The sequence below is a fragment of the Cydia strobilella genome, chromosome 10, assembly GCF_947568885.1.
Source record: "Cydia strobilella chromosome 10, ilCydStro3.1, whole genome shotgun sequence".
Taxonomy (NCBI): domain Eukaryota; kingdom Metazoa; phylum Arthropoda; class Insecta; order Lepidoptera; family Tortricidae; genus Cydia; species Cydia strobilella.
The window spans coordinates 16223857-16237037 of record NC_086050.1 but is presented as its reverse complement, the minus strand read 5'-3'; the positions used below and the strand labels follow the sequence as shown (position 1 = coordinate 16237037).

Here is a 13181-nt window from a genome sequence, read left to right as displayed (position 1 = left end):
GAACTGCCGTCTAATGAATGTAAAGAATAAGATTAAAATTTGAATACATTATTTATTTATTTATTAGAGAAATGGCAGCCCCTAGGGCAAAGAATATAATACTCACTAGGAGCCCTAGGGCCTTTGCCAATGTCAAGTACAGAATAAGTATAAGAAAAACATTTCACAATACAAAGTATTAATGCATGATGTACGATTTGACAGTAAATGTCACAAATCGTTCGGTCGGAAACAAATATTTTATGCTATGAGCACGTATGTCATTGCCGGTTTCTTTTAAAATGTTTAAAATACAACTTCTGACACTTAATTTGTGAACAAAACGCCAAAATTGTCAATTTACTTTTATCAATTTGTAATGCAAATTTTTGGTCTGCCGACATTAAAATCGCGACCAAATCAGCCCAGTTTTGTTTATACGATGCCAGAGGCCCAGAGTGAGTGCAGTCCTTTCCTGCTGGATGCAGTTTCATACGCTAAGGGGCCGTACCCGCCTGCAATAACCGCAGCGCCGGAGCAATTAGATAATAAAGTAAGTATTCATTATATTGTCTTTCGCCCATGGACACCTGCAACACCGCAAGTGCGTTGCTGGCATTTTAGATGGGTACGCTCTTTCCTTGAAGGTTTGAAGGTCGTATCGGTCCGGAAATACAGTGAGCGACAGTCCATTCCACAGCTTAGCGTGCGAGGCAGGAAGTTATTTACCATAGCTCCCCGGTATATACGAATAACCGTAATTCTTCAGTATCTGCACGGACGTATTAGCCAGGAACGAAGCCAACAGCAGCACAGCAAATGTAAAGGCCGTATAGTGGCATACACGCACTCTCCTTCTGCAGCACAATGCTGCTTTTGGCCTTGGCGTTCTTGTTAGTCTTAGAAGTAGCATACTTATTTGTGGCAAGGTCACTCACGTCCACTGGGTCACTCACGCTCCCATAGGGTCACTCGCGCTCCTAAAGATGTCGTGTATACAGTAAACTCACCATAGCTCCCCGGTATATACGCGTAACCGTAATTCTTCAGTATCTGCACGCACGTATTAGCCAGGAACGAGGCCAACAGCAGCACAGCGAATGTAAAGGCCACTATACACGCGCTCTCCTTCTGCAGCGCTTTGCTGCTTTTGGTCTTGGCGTTCTTGTGGGAGGTTAGCTGCATCACGCTAGTTTTTATTAGACCCCAGGGACAAATTAGTCATGTGTAGGTATTATAAACTCACCATAGCTCCCCGGTATATACGAGTAACCGTAATTCTTCAGTATCTGCACGCACGTATTAGCCAGGAACGAGGCCAATAATAGCACGGCGAATGTAAAGGCCACTATACACGCGCTCTCCTTCTGCAGCACTTTGCTGCTTTTGGTCTTGGCGTTCTTGTGGGAGGTTAGCTGCATCACGCTAGTTTTTATTAGACCCCAGGGACAAATTAGTCATGTGTAGGTATTATAAACTCACCATAGCTCCCCGGTATATACGAGTAACCGTAATTCTTCAGTATCTGCACGCACGTATTAGCCAGGAACGAGGCCAATAATAGCACGGCGAATGTAAAGGCCACTATACACGCGCTCTCCTTCTGCAGCACTTTGCTGCTTTTTGTCTTGGCGTTCTTGTGGGAGGTTAGCTGCATCACGCAGGCGCCGAGGAGGCCCCAGGTTAGGAAGGTTTCTTGGGCGGCTGCGGTCCAACTCTGTTGGAAAAGGATCTATTAGCGAGATTATCGTTAGACTCTTAGGCCAGGATTACACTCGTAAGTTTTACTTACGTAAGTAGGGACACAACTATACTACAGAATGAGATATGAATATCGTTATCTCATTCTAGCAAATAGCTTTGTCCCTACTTACGTAAGTAAAACTTACGAGTGTAATCCTGGCCTTACAGCTAGTGGTTATAAATGGCGCTGTTTTCTGACAAGAAAATCAGAAATCAGAAATCATCGCATTTATTCGTAGTAAACAACATACAAAAAGTAAGAGAATCTACATATGTGCCATTTTCAATTAAAAGGGTACTTATTGTCGCTTGTCAATAAGGCGCTATTCCATGTAGCTTCAATTAGAAATCAACCTTATCGACAACCGACAATGTGGTACGTTTTCGTTGAAAACGTCACAAAATATATGTAATTGCGATTTTTCCAACTAGTAAACTGTCGCTTTTTACAGACAGAACCTGCAGCTGTTTAAGAGATCTCTGCTAGCTAAGCCAATCTTGTTATGTAAGTAGATAGGCAAAAAAAACCGGCCAAGTGCGAGTCGGACTCGCGCACCGGGGGTTCCGTACTTTTTAGTATTTGTTGTTATAGCGACAACAGAAATACATTATCTGTGAAAATTTCATGAATCTAGTATAACTGGATCGGTCATGAGGGGTGGGGGAAAATGACCGAACGGGATAGTCTTATGTACCTTTCAGTAGGAGTAGCAGAGAAAGCGCTGTTATTGTTTGTCCTTGTCATAGTTTCACTTTTCCACCGCTGCCACAACCGAGGTTGTGGCAAACAAATAAGTACGTGACATGTCATGTTTGTTCGTTGCTTGTTTAATTATCGTTGTTTTGTATGAAATTGTGCTTTCTCTTATGAAATATAGTGATGGTTAGCGTTTTGAATGCTTGAACTTTGATAAAATACTGGTGAATTGTTCTGTAATCGGCTGTAATAGCCGCTCTGAGCAAAAATATTAGATCATAACCTTTTACACGTAAGTACGGTATTTTACACCTTCCTCTTAACGCAATATGTGAGAATAACATCGTAAAATTACGTTACACTCAAAGCAATGTAGAATTAAACGATTTCAATAAAAATATCACAATTATTTACGCAAATTAACAAAACATTATTTGTAAAATTATCCGCCCAAATTACGTAGGTAGGTAGGAGTCTGAGGTCAGCCATTTTTAAACTTCTTCTTAATTTAGCTGCATAACAATCATGTTAGGGATACCAGATAAAAATATCATAATTTTATGGGTAATTTTGACCTCGAAGTTTTTTCGTACTTCTAATTCCAAAAAATAAATAAACAAATGTTGTGAAGATTAAATGTGGTGTACATTAATTGGTGTGATTGCGATTTGTGATTTCTTTAAATTAAAACCCATAATACATTTTATTTTACGTTTTATTTACTAAACATGTTTAGTTTTGTACCACCTGCGCGAATTATAGGAGGTATTTCATTGTTTATACGCCTAAAAAGAACGGCCCATTGACATTATATTTAACAATTTTTTAATACCGTCAAACAAGCTAACTTTGCCTCCAGGGTAATCGCCCCAACGTGATGTCAAATATTGGGGTAATTTTTACCAATATGGTATCCCCACGTTTATGACGTCATCTATGTCTATCCCTTACGGGCGCACGCGTATAGCTGGTCTATGTAATGCTAGGTCTATGGAAAATTTCAACTGTCTAGCTATAACGATTCATGAGATGCAGCCTGGTGACAGACAGACGGACACACGAACAGCGGAGTCTTAGTAATAGGGTCCTGTTTTTACCCTTTGGGTACGGAACCCTAATAAAACGACATGCAACTCAATAAATAATTATAGTAAAAAAGGTGCATAAAAAATATTGTACACTAAAACATACATTTAGCCTTGCTTATTAGAAAAATGTAAATAAAGTAACATAATAGGATATCCAAAACAATGGAAACTATTTTACAGTAGTTAACCTATTGTTTATAGAAATTAAAAGTCCATTTGTTTCGTTCACCGTGACAAATATAAACACATTATAACTGGACTATAGGAATATGTAACAAGTGTCACAACACTTTGTATAAGCAAGGTCCAATGTTAATGTTCAAATATTACCATACCGCTTCGTTACTCCAAATAAAACAGCCTTGCTTTAAAACTGCGTGTAAAAATAGCTATTATAGATTTTATTGTCATTAAGTTAATGTAGAAAATCAAATGTATTCCAATCATCTGTAGATTCTTAACTAAAAGTATTCGTATATAACAACAGGGAAATGAGATCTACAGGAGAATCCAGCTGTCCAGCATTCAACGAACTAGCGGACATACTTAAATCTGATAACGTTTCACAATGCCTGAAAACTCTTCTCTTCAATTAATGTGTTCTGCCCACCATGACATACGGTACCGAGACATGGACGCTCACTATGCATATAATACGAGTAGCACAGTGTCATGGAGCGCGCCATGCTCGGCATCAAACTTTAAGACCGAGTGAGGAATGTCGAAATCCGATGCCGCACCAAGGTGCGAGATGTGGGAGACGTCATTACCAAGCTTAAATGGAGTTGGGTGGGACATATTGCCAGGCAGAGTGATGGCAGGTGGACCTAAATGTTGACGGATTGGTAGCCGCTTTCGAATGAAAGAAGCGCCTGGCGTCCGTTGGCTCGTTGACGTTCGAAAAATCGCAGGGCACTTTTGGATGAGACTAGCCCAGAACCGGGATAAGTGGCGTACACTAAGCTCAGCAGTGGGCGACTGAAGGCTAAGATGATGATGATTCATATGTATAACTGTTATGTCACACCCATGAAGTGTCTATCTATTCAAACAATGAATAGAATAACATTGTCTTCGGTTACCGCGATAGTTACTCGTGAAATAAAAAAAACTTTAAAAACAATAGACAAGCAAAACAAAATTAGTCAAAAATGTATTTATTGTGTCAAAAATACTGAAGATAAAACAAACATTTAGAAAATAATAAAATGGAATTGCATTTATAGTTTTCTAACACCTCGCTTGGCTCGGTTGTTAAATGTACTTACATGGCCGTTTTTGAAAAATTCACTCCAATCCGTCTCTGAGAAGATATTTGTAACAGAGTCGTAGGGTATGAGCGTCAGTAGCTTCGTGCAGAGGACCAGCGTGCCGCACATTGGTAGGAATATTAGCATGTAGACTGCCTGCAACAGAAATAAAAGTATATAACAAATAAAAACCGGCCAAGTGCGAGTCGGAATCGCGCACGACGGGTTCAATTGCCGTTACCTTGCCATAAGACCGCAACCCTTTGCTAAGCGCCACAAACACGATCATCCAAACGACAGCCAGGTTAAACGCCACTTGAAACTTGATCGTCCCCATACCGCTAGAACCTTGGTTCTTTTGTAAAACCTCTCCGTGGAAGTATTGTGGTAGTGTGTCTTGGATTTTGAAGCTTGCGTTTCCGGAATCTGAAAAAGTTTTTTTTTGTAAATGTGACAAATGACAGCCTTAATGCCAAATTTCTCTATCAGTCAACCATAAGCCCAAACAACTGATACAGAGATTTTTATTTAGAATAAACTCAGAAAACTGATTACGCAAGTGATACAACAGCATGCCCATCTTTATAATAGGGTATTTGACTACTCAAATCAGTTTCTTTTTTCGAACTGTCAATACGATTTGCCACTATGGAATGTATATGAAACACTATCAAATTACGTCACGGTCAAGTTACCAACTCTTTATTATAGTTCTGTGCGATTAATAAAATAGAAATTAGCCTCATGCATGAAGTTTATATTTGAACGAAATATGTTTTATTCGGATGTTTGTTACCGTTATATCATGTTACAAATGCATTTCCGTTTTTAAATTACCATTTAATTACTTAAAATTATAAATAAAAAGTACAAAAATTTGCCCGCGAAAAGCTAGTGAGCGAAACGCTCGAAACGCCACGTGACGTCACGCGTTCGACAGATTAGTGTCATTAGTAGCAAACGTCAGTTGGGCCGCCCAACGTGTGACGTCATCACGCTCTGTCGAATTCGCGCCAAAAATTATGAGCGTTTCAACCGCTCAAAAATTTTCAACATTTTAAATATTTTTTAATAAAATAATGTTAAGGTTTACAAAAGTATTTTTATCATTTCCGGTGTTCCAACGATATAAATTATGAATCCAAAAATAAAAATAAATTCATGCATGGAGCTAATTGTGTCTAAAAATAACTGCTGTCTACGTTTCTCTATTATTGTTCCGTTGCTTTATTTCATGCATGGTGTGAAATAATTTATTGTAAATAGTCCATCCCTATTGCCAATGTAAAAACGATGAATGCACCTTTCCAATAAACAGATAGTGACTGATAGCGTTGATGAAGCAAATTTTGTCAGTAGAAAAGGCGGCAAATGTAAAAAATGTAGGCGCAAAGGGTTATCGTCCCAAAGAAAATTTGAAATTAGCGCCTTTTTACAAGCTTTTATTTAAATTTTATGTAAGTATGTATGTAATATGTATGTAACATGTTTGTAAGGGTCAAATCTTGCAAGTTAAATTTGACCCACTCCCACTTCCCGGTTTCCGATGAAGCTGAAAATTTGCATACATACGAGTATGTAAGTCGTGTGACAATGCAATATTATGGTACCATCGAGCTGATCTGATGATGAAAACAGGAGGTGGCCATAGGAACTCTGTGATAAAACAACACAACCTAATTGTGTTTGGTGTTTTTAAAACCCCAAACACATTATTAGTTGCCTGTGGAAAAAAAGTACAGTCAGCGATAAAAGCTTGTACCAAAAATGAAATTTTTGCCCAAAACTTATTCTCTACTGACAAGATTTGCTTGACCAACTATAGTAATAGAATTACTATCATTGTCTACGTAAATTGACTGCACTAGAAAAAAAATCAATCGAGTAAATTGACTACCGGCTAGCCGACCTTCGACTGTTTCCTGTTTCATCCAACGTTAGGCAGAAGCCATTAAACATGGAAACATTGAGAAAACAATGAGAGCAATGCCATAGTGGAATTAGTACAGTCACTGTCAGATATATTGGGGAGGCCAAGGCGCTCAAAAATATCTGAACACTCCATAGACATAGTATATACAAGTACTGTCATATACAGTAGACAAGATGGCGCTGGTCGCTGCTGCAAAGGCTGCGTTTAGCTTATGGTCGGGCCGTGTCGTACGGCTGCGCGTGACCCAAAATGGTCCCGCCGGAAGATCAGCGCTGACTTTCGGGTCAGCATTATGCTGAGGCGAGACCATTTTCGTGGTAAACTTTAACTCCTACCTATTTTATAAATTCTTATAGTTCTAGTTATACTTCTGTATGTAATTTTAGTTAAGTTTATCACGAATAAAACATTTGATAAAGTAGTTATATAGACGCGCCACCGAGAGACCGGGGGTAAGAGAAAGAATATTCATATAAAATTTGAGCAGCATAGGATTTTTTCTCTTTCACTCTTATAAATTTTCCTATGATGCCACCCGGTCGGTGATAAGGACAAAGCATGGCGCTATTTTCTCTTTCCTTTTATAGGAATCGCAATAAAACTATCTTTCTATTATTTCTCTATCAAAGAGTGTCAGGCCCTTGGAACACTCTCTAACGCCTTGACCATAGCCTCCTAAGGCCCAAGGTCCTACCTTACTCTTCTTCAGTTCGATGAAAATCATACTGTACGTGTGATGGCGACTGAACTTACGAGGCACGTAATGTTGTATTCCTGTCAGATGTGAGGGACCCTAAACTGAGGAGTGTTTTTTCAAAAGGGTTTATTTCTCTATGAAAAACCCTTTTGAAAAGACACTCCTCAACTGTCAAAGCGTTTTCCTTTAACTTATATTCATAAAGAAATGTCGACTCACCTTCAAAACTAAACTCGTGTGGCAACGCCCATTTGTATTTATCATTCGACGTTATAAACGAGTCTCTGAAGTACACGAAAATCCATGACAGTCCTATAATACTGTATATGCCCGTCACTGTCTGCATTATAAGCATGGATACTCCAACTCCTTGGAAAATGGGTGATATCCTCCACATATCTACGGGGCCTGACTCCAAGATTTGGCCGAGGCAGAGGTGGAGAGTGAATAGGGGTATACCTGAAAATTTTAAGGCCATTAAATAAGGTTTTTTGGACCCCTGGGTCACAAAGCCTCTGTAAGAGGGTCGTGGTGGCCCCTAAAGCCGTAGTAAAAACATACAGGTCAAACCTTAGAACCTCACTAAGGTCGCATCATAAAAAAATAAGGTAAAGCCTACAGGGAGAATGTTTAGTTACTACAAACTAAAATAAAGTTAAGTAATACAATACAATAAGAATGACATCAAATACTGCTTCATTGTTTTTTGTTTTTTTTTGGTTCCTGATGACCCATCGAACCTCGGCTCTTCAATTTCTTACCGATCAGAAGTGGCAGTATTAGGAACTGTATGATGAAGTTAGCGCCGAAGTGGACGAAGCGAGATGTATTGAATATGCTCAGACAAACTAACACCTCGAACGGCAGCTCTTAAGCTACTTACGGATCAAAAGTGACAGTATCAAAAACTGTATAATGAAGTTGGCTCCGAAATGGACGCTGAATATAGCGAAGCGGGAGAGATTTAATATGTCAACGGTGCAGCCCAGACAAGATAATGTGTAGAACGGCGGCTCTTTAGTTACTTACCGATCAAAAGCGACAATATCAGAAACTGTATAATGAAGTTGGCTCCGAAATGGACGCTAAAAATGGCGAAGCGGGAGATATTGAATATGCCGACGGTGCAGCTCAGGCAAGCTAACATGGCGCTCATGCGGTGAGGCCACACGCCGAACGGCGGCTCTTCAGTCTCCTCGTTTCTGGAACAAATTGTTTCTATAGTTCCGTATAAGTCAAATTACTTATATAAGTATTTAAGTTAGTGACATTTATGACAACCGATTTACAAATGCGTACATTCGTTAAAATTTTTACGATTTCACACGATTATTAACTTACCGTTAATAAAGTACCGTTTGAAAAACCAAGAGAGAAATAGTTAAATAATATGGATTACGTAGGACGATAAAAAAATCATCATAAACGTTTGGTCATAATAGCACTGACAATAAATGGATTCTACAGGCCATTATGAGATGAGACGACACAGATAAAGAGACGTAATTTGTTAGTGGTTTACGTTACTCTGAAGAATATGATGATTATGTATGGATATAGAAACGGATAGCTCTCATAAGTCGGAAAAAAAAGAAACTAAAGAAAATATAGTCAATAAGCCTGTTCTGGCTGTTGTGCCTGTTCTGGCTGTTGTGTCAACTCAATTTGTTAAACTATATGTGTGATTATATGCTGTTTGTTTCCCTTTGCAATAAATAAATAAAAATAAAAATAAATTACGAGTCAAACCGTAGACCTTCGCTACGCTTCGGTCAATAAAAGAGCGTATCATCACGGCACTACAACCCTTTAATATTAAACACGGTGCAGTATTGTTAAGAATAGGTTTTGGTAAAAGTATTTGCTTAACCTTTGCTCTGTGTTTAATAAGGATTTTGACCGAATATTTTGTCAATTTTTTTTGCATTTATTACGAAAATGTTTTTTGCATGGCATGACCGAGGTTGAGCCCACTAAACTACTTCTTAAGAATTTTGATTTTTTTTTTAACTTACCTGTCTTCAGCGGCACCAATAGCAGTTTGTTCCGCAGCAGTGACCCCAGTCAAGCTCTCACCAGAGTCACTGGAAGAGCTCGAGCTCCGCGCCGTGCTCCTCGCGCTCCGCCCTGTCCAGTCCCCAGTAACATCACTATCTCCCGGCGACGGCAGACTTAAAGCCCGGTTCATAAGCAAAGCCCTACGACCAACTATCAAAGGCCCTGAAGCCCCGTCACTGCTTAAATTAGCCGCTGTCACTTGTAACTGTATGGGAGCACTAGTCGGCCTCAAATTCACATGATGCTCCAAAAATAAGATCACAGGTAATGTTAACGGTTCATTGGATTCCTCAGTCGATATAGCTGGCAGTACTATTGGGTCGAGACGACGCATTGAACTTCTTAAGTTGTCATTTATCGTGCCTGCACGTTCTAATGGGACTTCTCTATGATTCCCAGATAGTTCTGCAAAGCTTTTAGAGCGGCCAAGCGCATGGATAGGTCTTTCGGGAATGTTGGTAAAAACTTCTTGGTTAGGTATACTTGCAGTTACTACTTGAGCATTATCATCAATAGAACAGTGTGCATCTTCTGAATGTCCAGCATCCCCAATGCACTCTTTAATCTTACAAATAAGGTCTCCTTCATCGCTATCATAATTCTTAGCTCCATCGTCAAGACATGCAAGCAGAGATTTGTCTAAAACTTCATCTAAGTCATTCAATATATCCATAAATTGACATAGTGCTGTAGCTTGGAACTCTTCGTCATTTGTGATGTCTTTAGTGTGTGATGTAAAGTTTGAGTCAGACTTGTAGCATTCTCTAATGGTTTTCTGTAGGTCTTCTCTTAAGTCTTCTTCGTCTGACTTGTCCAGGTCATTGCTAGATTGCTCACTGCTATAGTTGCTTTCAGTAATGCTGGAACTGTTTGAGCCGCTGCTGCTTGGTAAAAGGTCTCTTTGCTCGTAGCGGCCCTCCTCTATGTTAATCACTTCCATCTTTATAGCATGGCCTAAGTCATAACCCGCTCGTTTTGGTGTTAACCCTGAAACAAAGAGCTGGTTCAGTAAAAGAAGTATAATTTAAGTTAATAATTATATGCTTCTGCAATCAATCTGTTTTGCAAAGTATGATGCAGCTTCTGATGTGTACTTTGAAGTCGGGCATGGAACAGTGAAGTTCAGATAGCAAAGTCAAGACACTCTTACACAAATAGACTAAGACCCACTGTACTTAAAATAAGGTTTGTATTGTGGGTTCTTAGACAAACATCCTATTTGCACATCATATCAAAGAAAACCCTGGTATTTGGATTTTACTCCATAGCCCAATGAGGTGTTCTGGTCAAATCCACTCAACTTTGGATAGCAAATTCCATGTTGAACTGCAAAGGACTCCACTAAGGAGTCAGGACTCTCAGTGATGAGGAATGCAATGCCAAGATAAAGGGAGGATTTGAACCCAGGACCATTGTCTTCATAGGAAAAATCACAACCAACTATCCAAGAAGTATGGGGATAAAAACTTTCAATTCCACACTAGAACTTCTAACTGAAGATGCACTAATAGCAGACGCATATAACTTTTAACGCACAACCTTCACACAATCCTACACAAAACCTTCACATTACACAAATCCCAAATAAGTACGCACAGTATTTAGTAGAGACAATTTTCCACAGTTTGTACATGTTGAAGTGTTTGCATTGGAAACATATCTACATATGAATTAAGCCTCTAATAGGCACAATTAGTGCCCTGGGAGAGTGGTGGTTATTAGCATAGCCATGGCAGTTTAAGATATATGTAGCTCTGTATGTAGTGATGAGGGAATAGGTAATTACAAAGACTCCTAATGTACAGACAAAATGAATAATATAGAATATTAGTTCTTTATTTTTGTAATTCCCAACAACTTAGGAATTTCAGGTAACTTCCGATAATAAAATTTGATTTGCATGACGGAATTAGCTAGTGCTTATGTCTTCAATGCAACATTAAAATAAAATTATATATCCATTTATTTATAGTTATTGGTCCTAAAAAGGTCGCCATTTCATGATTTTACCCATGTACATTGTACATGTACATGCACCTTTGCATACATAGTTCTATGCGGGGGGGGGGGGCATCACTTTTCTTTGCAGCTGACTGTACGTGTTGTAAAGGCGTGTGTGTGACATTCCCGATACATTGGAACTATAGCCAGAACTATCTTGTACAATAACTGTGGAACTACTCAGCAGTAGGACATATATGATTGTGTGGGGAACTACTTTGGACATTTAGCAGTCTCTATTATTCATCCATCTCTGTCTGTGAGTCACAAAAGCCATGTCATAATCTGTTGTTGATAGTCTTGTTGGACATTATAGCATAGCTCTGATTACGTATCTTGTTTTATGACAATAGCCATTATAACAAACAAATAGCTCACCATTTGATAGCTATATTTGGATCAAGTATTGACTTTTAACATTGAATCTAGTTATTTGAATTTCATTTGTTTGAAATGGTATTCAATGGTGTGTAATGCTACTTTGTTGGTTTTTAATGAAGATTGACATTCCATTAAAATGGAGTGACCATCCTAAGTGTAAGGCTGAGTGGACACTCGAAGCGGAGCGTTCGGCGGGGCATGCAGTGTGGCGTCGGGCTCACAAGTGATTTGAGCAGCGTGCACTAAGGCCGCTCATATATGTTTGTATTATATCGCGATATTATCACCGAAATTCGGGAGAGCACATGTGCTTACGTACCTGACAAATCCAGACTGGTTTTGTAGGGGTACCCTCATATTTCAATACACTACAGTTTGCATTTTTTTTACATGCACGCCGCACTCCCCGCCCCACTGCACGCCACTCAGGCCTTACACTAATTGGATGAGGATATATGGAGCTGAGATTTTCCCATTTTTCATGGCTTTCTATTGATTTGCCAGTGTCATGTTGATTTGTGTTTACAATAATCAAGTACTGGTCCAAAAATATGTTGTAAATTTTTTTAATGTGCATATTATTGATAATTTTAACTAATCTTGTTGCATTTGTGTATCAAAGACAAAGGAGAATATTTTAAAGATAATATGTTTTGTTTCAGTTATATGATTGTAGTTTTAATTTTTAGTAACATTTTGTTAAAGACAAAAGAAAAAAAGAAGTAAAGAAGTAAAAGGAAATTACATTTTCCTAATAATTTTTTGTCACCATATTTTTGGGTCATCCTACAGTTTCTAAAAGGTTAGTTTAAGTTAGAAAAATCTTCCCTTTAACTGATGACCTTAGCTTCCTATATTATAAGGGTCAATTCATATTCAAATAACAATTACTATACAAATTATGAACTACTGCATGCTCAATTGTCAGTAGAGTACACTGTACATCTAATTTTGTCGCCATCTGCATATCCACTGTATTCTGGCAAATAAATAATTTCATTACCCTAACTACCTTCATATTCACATTCAAATGTTACTGTAATTTTTAACTGCTCAAATATTGGGAAAATATCTAAAAATATAATGATGCTTATTGTTTGTTTTAAATTTTAATGTAACTTAAACTAACATTTTCATTCAATTTTATTGTTTTAGATCATGGGGAAAATACCTAAAACAAATCTATGTCTAAAGCATAATTTATTTATTTTAAATTCAAATGTTAAGTTTATTTAATTGTGGAAAATATTTACTTATTTAAAGATTCCCATTCTTGGGAAAATATGAATTAGAATTAATAAGTATCATTAAATATTGCCCCATTTCAACAGACTTTGGTTAGTCAAAACAGATT

The 13181-nt window shown here is 38.3% G+C and overlaps 1 protein-coding gene across 1 annotated transcript in view; it reads right to left on the bottom strand.

Moving 5' to 3' along the window:
* LOC134744717 (sodium-dependent transporter bedraggled) overlaps positions 1-11232 on the bottom strand; it is a 36928-nt gene extending 25696 nt beyond the window's left edge. The window contains exons 1-7 of the mRNA XM_063678635.1: positions 11042-11232; positions 9403-10432; positions 8417-8589; positions 7607-7846; positions 4999-5183; positions 4776-4913; positions 1462-1696 (exon numbers count right to left, since the gene is read on the bottom strand). Of these exons, the coding sequence (XP_063534705.1) occupies positions 1462-1696; positions 4776-4913; positions 4999-5183; positions 7607-7846; positions 8417-8589; positions 9403-10432; positions 11042-11078 (2038 nt within the window). The 5' untranslated portion in view covers positions 11079-11232. The remainder of the gene's footprint in view (positions 1-1461; positions 1697-4775; positions 4914-4998; positions 5184-7606; positions 7847-8416; positions 8590-9402; positions 10433-11041) is intronic.
* Between the last annotated feature and the right edge of the window lie 1949 nt (positions 11233-13181).